Below are 15,606 nucleotides of genomic sequence, written 5' to 3'. Positions count from 1 at the left end.
CATCGGCTTCTCCTCCTATCTGGAGCTCCTGCCTGAGTATGTCCTCTGTGCTGGGCAGACCAGAAGTGCTGGGGAGACAGTAGACCCCAGGGAGAGGGAGCTGATGGCCCAATGTTTGACTTCCTTATCCCGCAGGGGACAGTTCTTAGATGTCACTTACGTGGTTGTTGAAAGGGACCTTAGAGCAATGAGCTGCAGCAGCCCACAGTGGTTACCTGCTCATAAACTCACCCTTGTGAGTTTCCTTCCTTCCTTTACCTGAAGTCCACCCCTACCCTGGGTTTCCTGGGATCACCTCCAAATACACCATGGGCACCCAGTCTCCAAGAAGCCAAACTTAGAATTGGGAAAAGGAATATAAGAACAGAGAAAGGGCCAGTCCAAAGGCTCACTCATTTGCCAATTGATGAAATGGCCTTGGGACAGCTCCTTAACTGCTCTGAGCTTCAATTTCCCTTGCAAATCAGAAATATGCATACTTTGCCTGGTTCTTAAAGGATAAAAGAAATAATTTATGCAAAATGCTTAGCAAGGGCTTGCCACTTAGCAAGTGCTCAATAAATGGTAGCTATCATTTAAAATAACCTCAAGGGCATTACTGAAGGGCTAAAATTAGGTCTCTCTGGAATTGCAGAATTTTAGTGGAGCAGGAATGTCTGCTAAGGTCTAACCAGGACCACGTAGTGTGGGCTCTGCTGTTGCTTGGAAGTCAAGTGAAGGCTCAGAATTTGAGCACAGATGTATTGTTTATGAGAAATAGGAATGCTTCTTAATAATATCTATATTTAGCACAGTGTTATTCCAAAGCTTTAAAGCTTAATCATCCTTGCTTACATTATTTTTTAACACAAATGAAGAATAGCCATCTCCAGAATTGTGTGTTCACACTCCCCTTGGCCAACACAGACAGCAGCCCTTGGCAGGGCACAGTCAGACATGTGGGTGGCCACTGGATGCTGTGGGATAATGACAATGATGACATCTGAACATTACTGCAGGTCTCTTAAGGCCACCTGGTCCAACAGGACCAGCCATTCCTGAGGTCCAGGTCGAACCCAACATCTGGTTGTGTCTAACTACAGTGATCGCACGGGTCCCAAGGGTGCCATGTGAGGGGTCTGGCTAAAAGGATGCTTGCGGGTTGCCACCACCCCAGTCAAGATGGAGCACATTTCTATCATCCGAGTCAACCCCCACACCACCGTAAGAATCCGTCACCCAGCCTCTGTCCCACGGAGCGCTTCATTAGCTCTTGGCTTCACCCGCATGGAATCCTGGAGTGTGAGCTCATTGGTGGCTGGATGCTCTGGCTCGGCATCAGGGTCGTAAGGGTCACCTGTGTCGTTGACTGACTGCCATGGTGTTGAGCATTGCACACCTGCTCATGAGGCTCATGTGGGCGGACATGGGGGACCTTTCCAGTGTGGGGTCAGCAACAGTGATCACTGTGGGCATACTTGTGACCATCATGGGTCCTACCAAGGAGCAAGTGCACAGGTTCCTCCGACCTGTGTGTGTTTAACTTGGTAAGAAACCGCCAAGAGGATTTCCCAGTGCCAGACATGTTTTCACTTGCCTTCTTATTGGATGTTTCAGTATCTTATTTTGCGAAGTGTCTGTTCTAAATATTTCATTCATTTTTAGAACTGGCTGTTATTTTTTCAGTACTGGGGTTTGAACTCAGGGCCTTGAACTTGGCTAGGCAGGTGCTGTATCATGTGAGTCATGCCCCTATTCCTGGCTTGTCATTTTTTATCACAAATTTGTAGGAAACTCTATATAATCTGGCTATTCCCATCTGTCACACACAGCTGTTTTCTCTAGTTTCTAATTTGCCTTTTTCCTTTCTTTTTCTTTTACCTTTTTTCATGTTGATATGAGGTCATTGGACGGGTGGAGGCTTTTAATTTGATGACAGCTGATGTCACATGCTTAGTACTTGTTGCCTCTCCTCTCAGAATACTTTTCCTGCCTGAGACACATTTGAGCAAGACTTAAGAGTCATAGCTGTGGTTTTCATCTGTGTGTGTTGTGAACTCGGGGTTGTCAGTTCTTTTCCCCAAGTTACCTGGGTGTTCAAGCAGCACTTGGTGCCATCAGATCCCTTTGGCACCTTTGTGAAAATTAGTTGTCCCTCTCTGTGTCTTCCTGGACTCTGTTCTGTCTCCTCGATCTATTTGTCCTCACCCCAACAGCACGCTGTCAAGAGGTTTTAATTCTAACACCTGTATCTCCCTTTTCACTTGTTTTTGTCTACATAGATCCTTTGTCTTTTCTTTCAAATCTTAGAGTCAACTCGTCAGTTTATTAAAAGAGAAAGCTCTTCTGTGGCTTTGCTTGCTATTGCCTTCAGTATGTAGGAATAATGACACACTGAATTGTCATTTGGGGATAATGACATCGTGGCCACACAGAGGCTTCCAAATCTTGGACACAAAACCTCTTGTTAGTCTTGTTTGGGTTTTGATGTAACTTCTCCCAGCCACATGTCACGACGTCAACGCAGAGGTCCAGCATATCTTCCATCCTACTTGTTCCTAAGTATTTTCTGCTCTCTGGTTTCCTTGTAAATAGAGTTTTGTCAGTTTTCCAACTGACTGCTGCCAGTTCATAAACGGAGAATAGAGATTTGTATATTGACATAGTATCTTGTGATCACTGCTTAATTCATCTGTTAGTTCCAGTAATTGTTTTATAGATTCCTGGGATTTGCCGTAGCGACAACCAGGTTTCATTTCTTTGTTCCTCTTTTTCTGTGGTCTCTTGTTTCTGTTCATCGGCCGGCTCTTCAGCTGTACCTGTTAGCACCATTTGTAGTTGGCCACACTAAGCATTACAATGTACAGCTTCAACTTTTTTTAAGCTATATACTTTATTTTTTAGATTTATAGAAAAATCAAGTGAAAATTAGGGTCCCCACATGTTCCCTCCCTGCACGCATGCACACAGCTTCTGTCATCGTCAGTGTCCTGCATGGGAGGCACATGCTGGTGACAGTTAGTGAACCCACTGTCACACATCGTCGTCAACCAAAGTCCACAGTCCACACAGGGTTCGCTCTTGACACCGTGCGTTCTCTGGGTTTGAACAAATGTAGAGTGTCGTGTGTCTGCCATTACAGTGTCACACACCATAATTTTGCATTCCTAAAAGTCTTGTGACCCCAGGTGTGGTGGTGCATGTGTGTGGTCTCAGCCACTCAAGCTGGCACGGGGATCACTTGAACCCAGGGGCCTGGGTAACATAGTGAGAGCATGTCTCAAAAAAAAAAAACAATAATGACCACCTGTTCATCCCTTCCTTCCCCATCCCCTGATCTTGGCACTGTCCCCGTTTTGCCTTTGCCATATGTCACACAGTTGGAATCATACAGAATGCGCCTTTTCAGATTGGCTTCTTCACTTCCTGGTTTGCACTTGAGGTTCTTCTCTGCCTTTTCAGCATCAGGCAATGTTCTGTCATCTGGGTGTATCACAACTATTCATCCTTTCACCTATGGAAGGGCAACTGGGTTGCTTCCAGGTTTTGGCAGTTGTGAGGAAAGCTGCTGTAAACATCTGTGTGCAGGTTTGTGTGTGGACGAAGTTTCCAACTCCTCCTGCTCAATGCCAAGGGCATGATGGCTGGGCCCTGTGGGAGGGCATGGTTAGTGTTGTAAGGAGCTGCCAGGCTGTCCCAGCCGGCACGAAGTTGTCTCCCGCCAGCCGTGTGGCTCTGCGTCCTCCCCAGCGTTAGTACAGGGCTGCTGTCCGGCCACTCTAGGCGTGGCGCAGCGTCTCGGCACACACTTGCAGCTCAGGTGTCGCGTGATGAAGGCCATCTTCTTGTCTGTTATTTGCCACCTGTGTGGTTTCCTTGTTCGAGACGTGCGTTGGCGTCTTTGCCCATGAAGTTCTTGCAGCTAGTCAGTTGATGTTGCCTCACCTCGCATGAAACACAAGGCGGGCAGCAGTGCGTCCTGCCTCTCCTCTCCTGCACCATCTTGGAGCCATTGCTGACATAGCTACATACATTTTAATCCCAAAAATACAGTATAATGCTTGCTTTAAACAGCCGTTGCTTTTTGAAGAAATTATGAAAAGAAATCTTAAAGATAAAGCCCACCACAGAAGGGCTTTTTTTGTGGATCTACCATTGGTTATCATCCAGTCTTTGTTATGACAATGACCAGTTGGTTATTTTTTAGAATTTGTCTTACTACAACTTTACAATTGCACACATTGTTCAAAGTCCACAGCTGTGCAGTAAAGTTTTTGGTTTACAAAAGAGACTGAGCCTTTAGTAAGCTTTTGCAAACATCCTGTCATTTGCACAACAGAAGACTTGGTCACTGGCTCAGAGTTTTTCCTGACACAGTTCTTCCTGGAACTAACCATATGGGATCCTTTGACACAAGGCCAAAGCCACAGGCTCATGAGGTGAACTGGAGTTGATCCTTTTGGCTTCAGAAAAATTAACCTTCTCACAGGGTGTCAGGTTATGGCGATACACACCAGCCATCAAATTGTGGACAAATCCCACCCACAGGTGCCATCAGCTGCTAGTTCCCAAATTCACACTGTTCCAGGAGAACCATGCCGAGTTTGTCACACCCGCACCCCACGCCTCAGAGCTTCATCACGATGGGGGACAGGCTACAGTGCAGGAAAGATAAAAAGGCATTTTTGGAGTTTTCTGAAGGGGGCAGGGGCGTAAAGAATCTCTTCCCTAAGGGGAGTGTAACAGGATGGGGCACGATGGGTTTGCCGGTGTTGCAACTCAGTCCTCTCTGAATATCGCCAGGCCTCTGCAGATGATAAGGACTAAGGCAAGCCCCTTGCAGCAGCACTCAGACACAGGAAGTGCTCAGGAGAAGTGCACGGTGCTGTGGTCTGGAACACAGGGAGGATGGGCACTAGCTGTCCTGGACGCTCCCCGCATTCCAGGACTGTTCTGCTTGCAAACTGAGGGAGAAATGATCCCTGCACATCTAAGGGCTGGTGCAAGCTGTGCAGAGCACAGAACCCCCGCTCCCCACCAGCACGAAAGAGGAAAAAATCCAGTGCTGCCCTTGAGATCTGTGAACTTGAAGCAACAGGCAGTCTCGCCTGTTTTGGAGGCAGTCTCTCCAAAATTTTAGACATCAGAGACCTGGATGCCATTTGTTTGCTTTTGTTATACACAAGTGCCTAAAATAATTGTCGGGGATAGTCCTTCGACTGATGATAAGTTTGTGCAATTTCTTGACAGGACAGGTCAGAGAAAGGCCCCTGTGCCTTTAAGAAGCAAGGTGAGGTCACTGTTAATCGTATAACTTTATTGTTCTCCTGGGCTATAAAGGAAATGTCCTTCTCTTTCTGGATGTCTATTTATGACATCCATAAACAGTGAACTATCATTGACTGCCCCGGCCTTAGACGCTCCTCGACTGGCTGGCTGGAGGGCAGCTGCGGGGGGCCAGGAGAGAGCCCGCCCGAGTGGGATAGGAGGTGAGTCCAGCCCCTCGTTTCCCAGGAAAAAGGCCGGTGACACCAATCCCACCCACCGAAAGCCCGGCAGCGCCAGGCTTGGGTTGGGACAAGAGCAGAAATAGTTGTACTGTTCTCCTATCCTCTGGGTTTCTGGGGTGCCTTTGTATCTTTGGGACCAGGTAATATGGACTATTTTCCCTAATGCAAAAAAAAAAAAAAAAAAAAAAAAACCCAAAATAAAGAAAAGGAGAAAAGAAGAAGAAAAAAGGAAGATACCCAAAGGGGTAGGGCTTTTGGCTTTGTTTTCTCAGTGCCTGGGAAGTGTCTGTTCAGTGTATGCTCATTCAAAAATGCTCAGTTTTCACCCTGCCACTTTAAGTTGAGACTAATAAGGTGACACCTGCTCGATGCATCAGCTGAGTGGCATGTGATACAAGCCCCATGGGGTCATGCAGCAGGTGGCAGCTGTCAGGCGAGGCTGGGATTGTGTGCATGAGCGCCAGGTGTTGCACCCACAGCATTCTCCCAAGCTGCTGCTGCAGGCTTGGCACGGAAATGCCTGGGGTGATGACCCCAGGTGTCCCTCCCTTAGTGCCCAAGGTGGGGACAGCATAGCATTAGAACAGGGTGTGCTTCACAAGGACAGAAGAGAAGGAACCCAAACCAGCACAAGTGTGTGGAGAACAGAAGGATTTATGTCACTGACATTGAACAATAATGGTACAAGACTGAAAGTTGAGCTGCCAAATCAGCTGACGTGAAAACCCAGTGTGTCACATTCAACTAATCTTCAGGACGGAGTGATGGGCTTTGCTGTCGAACCTTCCGTTAAGTCAGATCTTTGTGTCACTCTGCGCTGGGCAGACTCAGGATTTGTCTGAAATGAGTAAACTTCCTGGAAGAAGTGGGTGAAGCGGGGACAGGTCCCTTGAACCATTTCCTGCAGCCCATGGGGAGTCAGGCCATGGCCTCTGCCTGGCCACCCTGCTGGGGGAACACCATGGAGCAGACGCCCATCCTGCCATACCTCGGGCTGAACCCTGTTTAGGACTCCCTTGAGCTGGCAGCCCTGATAGGGTCCCCAAAATTGCCAAAGATTTGGTTTATCCAGGTCCTTGTTCTGTTCAGATGGCAGGTGTTGGGAGCCTCTGTTGCAAATCTATGGCCCAATGCTGGACTAACATAGCAGCATCCTCATAACTGGACCTGGACACTGCTGGCCTCAAAAATTTCCCTGAAGCTAACCTCAGCGCTCCTGTGACGGGTGGGAGTGTGCCAGCCCAGGCATTAGCCGTGAGCACGGGTCACAGGAGGCCAGGGTTCCTAGGGCCCAGCAGGCCCGAGATGTCCACAGGTGCAATTGATTACCACTGTCCGTGCCTAGGAACCCACTGAGCAGGACCCCTCTGTAGCCCACAACAGCGTCCCACTCTAAAGACTATTGATGGCATGATAGCTGTTCTCACAGGACTGTTTCCCTAGAAAATGTGATCTGCTTGTGAACATCAGCTCACTGTCCTCGTTTCTCTCTGTATGGAGCAGCAGTTAGGGCTAACTCCCCCATTCCCTCAGACTCTCTCTTTTCTCCCCATTAGCTCAAAGCCTCGAAGTCCAGAGGGACTTGCAAAGACACAGTCAAGCCTGACCATGACTCACCAGCACCCCTGGCTATTACTGGTTATTCTCAAAGCTACTAAGAAATTCCCAAGGCAAAAGCCCTTGAGTCTGCTTGAACTTTTTGAACTCAGTATCTGCCATGAGGCATTTAGGAAACAGGATGGGAGTTTTGCAGGCAGGGTGTGTTTTTGCCAGTAAGGCTGGAAGGTTGGGAAAGGCTGACATTTGCAATGCGAAGCTTACCCCCTAATTCCAGGGCTCCTTGAGAATCCCTGGGGCACTGGAGGGAGTTAAGACAAATATTGTATATTTTCTCTCCTATGTGGGAACTAAAGCAGACTTTCAAAGATGGCCCTGAAAGCAGAAGGAGTACTCTTAGGGAAGGGGCAGGTGATGGGGGGAGGGCGAGAGAGGGACTAGAGAAGGTCATAATCAACACTGTACACGCATGTATGGAAATGTCACAGTGAAACCCTTTAAAATGTACAGTTGACATGCATTAGGAATTATAATACAAAGGAGTACTTTCAGGACATTGCAGGCACAATCCAAGCTGCCCAGCCTACAGGTGGCACCAGAACAGGCAGTGCCTGCAAGAAGGGGACACAGGGAGCACCTGTGGCATCAGCAGACTTCATGACACCGTGACAGTTAACAGCAGCCACAATGAGGATGGAGCAAAGGCAGCAGTGTTGACTGTAGGCCAGGTGCTGTCCAGAGGACTGGGCACGCATCAGTCACAGCTCATGTTTACATTCTGAAACCTACTGGAAGGAAACAGCAACCACTGCAGGAATTCCAGTGAGGGGCGGGATACCCACCCATTTCCCATTTCCAGATCAGGGCTCTGTTTATGGATGTTGGGTGGCTGCCTTTGTACAAAGGCAGGGTTTTTTTCTCCCCTCTCTTGCAAAAGAATACAGATTTTGCCCTCTCTGCAGAGATGGTCCAGTGAGCTCTTTGTACCAAGTTGCCTGTTATGCATCTGAGTAACTGGTAATGAGGGGGTAGGGACTGGCTTTGTTTCCAGACCCTTTCTGAGAACCACAGATATGTTGGACTGGGTGGCACATGGACTGAGGTGTAGCTACAACACGGACCTGAACACCAACGTCTGCCCCGGCACTGAGCTGGGAAGAGATAAGTGACACGAAGCATTATTACGGCTGGTGCCAGCAGTTCCACTGAGGCATAAACATACTGGAATGCCCAAGGGAGCCCACCTCAAACGTCCAAAGGCAGGCTCTCCCTTGACTATTTGATTCTGTCCTACCTGTGAACTTATTGGGCATCATTGTAGTCCTGCATGCAGTCGTAAGAACACGTGTCCAGAGAGCCTGTGCAGTCTTTTTGCCAGCTTCCCCAGTGCCAGCAACTCACACAGATGGAGCCCATTGACAATGACACATTCAGACAGAGAACATCCCCATTCCCTCCTGCTGCCCCTCCTGCCACCCTGCGGTAGCCACACCATTTCCCTGCCAATTCCCCACCCCCGCCACTGATCTGTTCTCTGTTTTCCTCATTTTGTCATTCCTAGAATGTTCCATAAATGCCGTCCTACACTGGGTGACTTTGGGGATTGGCTTCTGTCAGGCAGCCCATCCAAGTTGTTCTGACCCGTAGTTCATTTCTTTCTATGGCTGGCTGGTTTTCCCAGGCGTTCACCCATTCAACTTTGAAGGTTACCTGGCTAACTTACAGTTTGGGGCTATTCCAAGTTACGTTGCTACAAACACTGTACAGGTGTTTGTGTGAACATAAATTTTTGTCCTTCTGCTCAGGGAGTGCAATTGCTAGGTCATGGGTGGAGGTATATTTAGTTTTTTAGAAACTGGCCATCTTTCCATGGGATCACATGGTTCTGCATTGACACCAGCAGAGCGTAAGTGGTCCAAGGTCCCCACACCCTCTCCAGCACGGTGTGATGTCACTGTTTTTCATCTTAGCCATTTTGATGAGTGCGCAGCGATGGCGCTCTCTGGGGTCAGTTTGCATGTCCTAGTAGCTAATAGTACCCTGCATCTCACCTTCTCTGTTCAGTAACATGCTTGCGGCTCCCTGCCCATTTCCAGAGCGGGCTATTTGGTTTTCTTCTGTTGCGTTGTGACCGTTCTTGACATATTCTGTAGTCAAACCTTTGTCAGATACGTGGTTTGCAAATATTCCTCCCAGACAGTAGCTTGTCTTTCGTCGTCTTAACGGGATCTTTCTCAAAGTTTGGCTCGATGCAGTTGACCAGCTCCCTTTTGTGGTTTGTGTTTTTGGTGTCGTGTCTAAGAACTCCCTACCTCACCCAGTATTTTGGAGATTTTTCTCCTGGTTTTTGTTTTCCTAAATAGTTTGTTGTTTTATATTTTACAGCCACGGTCCATGTTGCATTGATTTTGATAGAAACTGGATTCTGAGTGGAGCCGTCTTCTGCTTGGGTATCCAGTTTCCCAGCACCACTGCTTTAAGAGGCTGTGTTTCCTATCCCGAACGGCTTTTGTTCCTTGGTCAGAACTCATTGGGAGTTCTGGGCTCTCTGTTTTGTTCTGTCACTCTGCATATCTGTGCTTCCACAGTGCCACACAGCCTTGATTACGGTAGCTGTGCAATAAGTCTGGAAGTCAAATAAACTGACTCCCCCCTTTTCACCCTCTCTCAAAATTGTCTCAGTTCCTTTGTCTTCATAAATCCTAAACTAATCCTTGTCTAAGAAAGGCAAAAGCCCTTGCCAGGATTTTGTTGGAAATTTCCTAAAAGCTGTAGACGAGTTTGGGGAGAACTGTTGTCTTTGCTCTGTAGAGTCTTCCAACCCGTGGACATGACAGGTGTCAGCATTTGTTTATTTACATCTTCTTTGTTTCTCTACTTGTGGTTTTCAGCATACAAACTGGGCATGTGCTTTATTAGGTTTAAACATAGTCTATGGAACGTTTTTTGAGTGATTATAAATGGCATTGTATTTTAACTTCAGTGTCCACGTGGCCATTGCTAGAACACATAAACACAACTGAATTTTGTATATTTATCTTCTATCCTGTGACCTTGCTAAACTCATTAGTTTCTAGGAGGGGTCTGTAAGATTCCTTGGAATGTTTATGTAGCCAGTCACATGCCAGCAGTCAGGGGCAGGTTATCGCCTGTGTGGCTTTTATTTCCTTTTTTTACCTTTTTGCACTGGTCAGAATTTCCAGGACTGTGTTGAATAACAGTAGTGAAGTCAGACATCTTGCCTTGTCACACTCATAGTCAGAAAGTTATCTATCTCAGGCTGAAGATGTGGGCCAAGTGGTAGAGTGCCTACCTATCAAGTACAACTCTCTCAGTTCAAACCTCAGTGAGAGAGAGAGAGAAAGAACGGCCTCCATCTCTCACCATTAAGTATAACGTTAGCCAAGGGGATTTGTTGATACTCTTTTTTTTAAATCAACTTAAAGCAATCCCTCTCCATTCCATTTTTCTGAGCATTTCATCATGAACATGTTGACTTTGTCAAACACTTTGTATGAATGAATTGATGTGCTTGTGCGAGTTTTCTTCTATAGCACTAATGTGGGAGATTCTTGCATCCCTGGGATAAAGCCCCGTGGATCTTGATGTATACTTATTTTTTATATTGCTGAATTCTGTTTTCTAAAATGTTAATGATTTTGGTGGCTTGTTCATGCAGGGTTTTCGTTTGCAGTTGTCTTGGTTGTGACCATGGTTGTTGTCTTTGTGGATGAGACAGAGTCAGGCAGACTCTGGCTTCATAGGATGAACGGGGAGGTGCTCCTTCTGTGCTCTGGGAGGGATTTGGCTATCACTGTTTTGACCCACTAAAACTGTGGTAGACTTCTCCAGTGGGACCGTCTGAGCCTAGAGATTTCTTTTTTGGGAACTTTTCAGTTACACATCCAATTTCCTTAGTAGTTGTAGACAGCTTATTACCTGTTTCATCTTGGTGAGTTGTTGTAGTCGAGGATTTTTTAGAAATTGGTCCACTTTACCTAAGATATAAATTATGAGTTCGGGTTGTTTGTAGTGTCATCTTAAGATCCTTATGGTGTCTACAGGGTCTACAGTGATGTCCCCTCGTCCATGCCTGGTATTGGCCATTTCTGTCTTCTCTCTGTGTGTCTTTGTCAGTCTTGCTAGAATTTTGTCAACTTATTCAAAGAACCAGCTCTTTGTTTCATTGGTTTTCTTTATTATTGCTTTTCTAGCTCACCGATTTCCACTCTGATGTTTGTTATTCCCTTCCTTCCTTCTGCTGTTGCCGTGAGTTACCTTGCTGTTCTCTCTGTGGATTCTTAAGGTGGAATTTGATTACCGAGTTGGGATTTTTCCTCTCATCAAGCATAGACATTAGTGCAGTAGATTTTCTCCTTGGCGTTGCTTTCATTATGCCCCACAGTGAAATTTTGTTTTGCTGCATTTTTGTTCTCATTCCATGAGACTTCCTCTTTGACTCATGGATTATTTAGAAGTGTGTTTGGCTTCGGAGTGTTCAGAGATTGTCTTGTTATCTTGATTTCTAACGTTGGTTCTCTTGGGGTCAGAGAACATACTCGGTGTGGTTTCATTTCTTTTAAATTTGTTGAGGCTTTCTTTATGGCCCAGAAAATGGTCTACCTTGGTTGCTTTTAGACATCTGAAAAAAAGTGTGTGTTCTGTAGGTTTGAGGTGAAGTAGTCTATAAATGTAGATTATTTGATGAACTTCTAAATTTTTCTCAAGACCTTGAGGTCATTAACTCTTAAAATTTGTATGACACATTACCTTTTCTAAAGATTTCATAAGTCATCTAAGCCCTCTGAGTTCAAGGAGGCTGGGTAAACTGGTGAGCTGCCTTTCCCTGGCAGCTGTGGCGCTTTCTGAAGCCCAGGTCCTTGGACCAGCCAGTAGTTCAGCCTGGGCTCTAGAAATACGTCCTGGGTGTCATTCTTACTACTATAGTTGAGGAGTTGGAATGCAAAGTCATTTTCCTTCTTCTCATTAAGTCACAAGATGCTACTGCTGGAGTGCCTGGGATCTGTCTGGCACATACTGGCGGTATCGAATTTAGGGTCTTGGGAAGCGCTGCTTCAATGGTCAGGACACACGAATGGAACTAAAGCTGCTATTACCCATAGGCCCAGGCAAATAGGATCCCCGGAGTCCACATGCAGGGAGGTCAGGGAACATGTGCACCCATGAGCCGATGCCTTTATCGGGTCCAGGGCATTATCCAAACAGACTCCTTGTGGGGAGTTTTAATTGGTGATTTTAAAAAACCAGCAGGAGTTCTGGGAGGTCACGCAGTGACTGAGAGGTGGTAACTGTGGCACAGGCTGGTGTAGTCCTTGGAGTGGGGGTGCGGATGAGTCAAATAGGTGCAAGGTGGAAGTTGTTTCAGGCAGACTTACGGACTGATCCACACTGAGGAGCTGGGCAGTGGAGAACTGGATTCCGCATTGGGTGACCAAGTCCTGTTCTGGTGTTAAGGGTTCACCTTGGACTCACAGTAGATGGCAAGGTCACGTAAAATCAGAATTCGCTGTAGGTGGGTGAAGCAGTGAGTCTTAAGTGTTTAATTTAAAGCCAGGTGTGGTGTCTCATGCCTGTAATCCCAGCACCTGGGATGCTGAGGCAGGAGAATTGAGAGTTTGAAGCCATCTTGGGATACATATCAAGAACCTGTTGCAAAAAATAAAAACAAACAAGGCTAACTCAAATTGATTATGTAAACTTTTCCTTTTATAAAATGGATATTGTTCACGATAGAAAATTCAGTAGCTACAGGGAAGCAAAAATAGGAAAAGTTAGATGCACTCTTACAAACAGAAGATAACTGGCATTTTAGAATGTATGTTCCCCATATGTTTTCAAAAACAGGCTCACTCCATATCACTCTTTTTAATGGTACTGGGGTTTGTACTCAGGGCCTCCCACTCACTAGGCAGGTTCTCTACCACTTGAGTCCAAGCCCAAGCCCTGCATTACTCTTTTAAAAATCTTTTTTAAAAATTCTAATAAAACATGAATTTGTTCTCATTTTTAGGCAGGGTCTTGCTTTGGAGCTAGGGTGGCCTGGAACTCCACATAGCTCCGTGCTTTAGGGCATGACCGAAGGGCTAACTGAGTCTCCAGTTAGGCCCTCACCTTTCCTAAGAGCAGAGTGGCTGCAGGGGGCACGGCCGGGGGCATCCGCACCTTCCCCTGAGTCTCCCACATTGGGCTGCTCAGCAAACAGAAATGAGACAGGTTACAGTCAGCCTGGACCTGAACCCCGTAAAACCAGCCACCCAGCCCAGTTTTACAGGCCAGGCCACATGGGGAGAAGCCTGCTCCACCCACCTGCTTCCTCTGCAGGCTGTCATGAGAACAGCATGTTTTCACTTGGGACATGCCTTGAACTTGCTTTGTCACGGTTATTGCCCCCCATAAAATGGGCACCAAGGGATAGCACCCCATATTTAGAGACCCCAAGCCTGCCTGCTTTCTATACCTGTGCCCAGTGCCCAGAGAACACAGGCCTAGGAGGCTCTGCCAAGGAACCACTGAGAGCAAGCCAGGAAGGCAAAGGGAAAACCCCAGAGAGGCCCTGCTGGGTGGCTCACCGGAGGCCAAATGACCTTTCAGGTAACCCTGGCAGCTCCCAAGCCGTGGCATTGGGGTTGCACCTATGCTGATTTGCCCGTCTTCTCCCTGGCCTGTGTTCCATGTATCTTTCTTCTTTGGTTTGTAGAGAGAGAAGAACTAATCCAGGGTGTGCTGGCCCAGGTGGCAGAGCAGTTCTCCAGGTACCGAGTCCCCTGCGCACACGCTGTCCCAACAGGGCTGTGGACCTTCATGACCAGGCAGGCACCTGGCTCTGGGCTGGCTTTGGCTGGCATGAATCCCTCTGTAACTAAGCCAGTGTGGCACACTCCAACAAATGCTTCCCTGTCCCAAAGACCTGTCCAGTAGTGATTTTCAGAACGTGAGCCCTGGTGGCAGTTTTCTCACCTGCACCTGGCTCTTCTGGGATTCACAGGGTGTCTGCAAAACTGGCACCATTTCAAACATGAGCCCCCTCCCTGAGATCTATGTTGATGGAGGGCTTCATTTTCATTCTGAGTCACCCTGCCAATTGCAAGTCAGTATTGTCAGTTTCTCAAACTGATTTCTTTGCAGCATTTTACTACTGCAGTTGGTTAAACTGAGGCAAGGGTCGATGGATGGCATTGTCTAAATCCTGTGAATGATTGAACCGAATGGTTGGAGCCCCCAGAGAGCACACCAGTGCTCAGAGGTGTCTGTGCCCAGCAGGGCAGGGTGCAGGGTGGAGCCACCCCAGCTTGGTGAGCAAGAACCTCGTGTCCTCCCAGAGTCTATGCTCTCTGCCCGGGTCAGAGGAAGTAAATTCACCAAGCCCGGGGACACTGAGTTCCTTAAAAGCAACTCCTAGTGTCTTGGTCCCAGCCCCTACCCAGCCTACCTGGAGGCCTCACCCATAGTGGAAAGCCATAAATGTTGGCCAAGTTTAGCTTTGATTATTCATGGATTATGTTTTGTCTTCTTTTTTTTCTTCTTATTCCTAGAGCGTTTAAAATCAATGAACTGAAAGCTGAAGTTACAAATCACCTGGCGGCACTGGAGAAGCGGGTAGAGTGTAAGTGAGGTTTTCCTTTCTGCTTCTCTATCTTTTAAACCTTCCTCAGGATTAAGCCCTTCGAGCAGCTGCCAGGTTAGAGCCCAGGGCAAACGCAAGTGCCTTTCCTCTGTGCAGTGCTTGGAAAACCCTTTGATGTTAGCAAAGGCTGGACCATGGTGACCACCAGGCGTTTCGTTTGTATTTCTAAGTGAAGCAGCGCAGGTTCGAGGCACTCTCTGCACAGAGCACGGAGGGAAAACCTGAAGCGCCCCACACTTGACTCTGCTGGTGTCTTGTCTGTGCCTCTTTCTGCATCGATAGGGAACATTACCCACACACTACCTGCATACTGTGGGTTCGAGAGTTTTTGGACTATGTCTAAGAAGTGGTTTCCAATCCCCACAAAAGGAAAGTAGAAAAACTACTAGTGAGCAAAGACGAGTCAATTCAGTTAGCAGAAAGTCCAGGCTCGGGGAGGAAAACATGCCTTGTGCCTTAAGAGGCCGAATGCCCAGATTCTGCATGCCCACTGATTGTGCATCCACTCTTTGTGAGGACTCGGCCACTGTCAAGGTGGAAGCTAATCATTGATGGCACCTTATTTATTAACTCAGGCTGAGTAAACAAAATTCAAACAGCAGGCCATTAAGGATCAGGTATGTCCCAAAATATCTGGCTGATCTGTATTCTTAAGAGTGACAGATGGTCACTTTTCATCTTTGATTTGAATTGCTTGTAATTCTTCAAGAAAACTTCAGCATCATGCAAGCCCCTGTTTGTGTAAATAAGTTGCAGCATGGCTTCCATAGTCACGCTCCACATGTGTCATTTTGAAAGAGCGTTGACTTGTTCAAAACTCACTTGGTTGGATCTTGAAGACAGTTTTGTTTTACCTGTGGATAATGAATAAGCTACAGAGACATAAAGTGACCTGCTCAAGTTCATTCGGCAGTT

At 47.1% G+C, this 15,606-nt stretch overlaps 1 protein-coding gene across 11 annotated transcripts in view; it reads left to right on the top strand.

Moving 5' to 3' along the window:
* The window catches only part of Pde9a (phosphodiesterase 9A), a 96,000-nt gene that overhangs the window by 50,584 nt on the left and 29,810 nt on the right, over positions 1-15,606 (top strand). For 3 of the 11 annotated variants that reach the window (XM_074072585.1, XM_020152492.2, XM_074072589.1), the window contains exons 5-6: positions 13,765-13,819; positions 14,600-14,670. The exons of 1 other annotated variant lie outside the window; for it this stretch is intronic. In XM_074072585.1, coding sequence (XP_073928686.1) covers positions 13,765-13,819; positions 14,600-14,670 — 126 coding nt within the window. Of the gene's footprint in view, positions 1-5,327; positions 5,469-13,330; positions 13,659-13,764; positions 13,820-14,599; positions 14,671-15,606 lie in introns of those variants that run through there. 7 more of the 11 variants (XM_074072591.1, XM_074072586.1, XM_074072587.1 and 4 more) reach the window with 7 other exon arrangements.

This window comes from Castor canadensis, chromosome 5 (assembly GCF_047511655.1).
Source record: "Castor canadensis chromosome 5, mCasCan1.hap1v2, whole genome shotgun sequence".
NCBI classification, from domain to species: Eukaryota; Metazoa; Chordata; class Mammalia; order Rodentia; family Castoridae; genus Castor; species Castor canadensis.
Note: the sequence above shows the minus strand (reverse complement) of the source record. Positions and strands in the feature narration are given on the sequence as shown.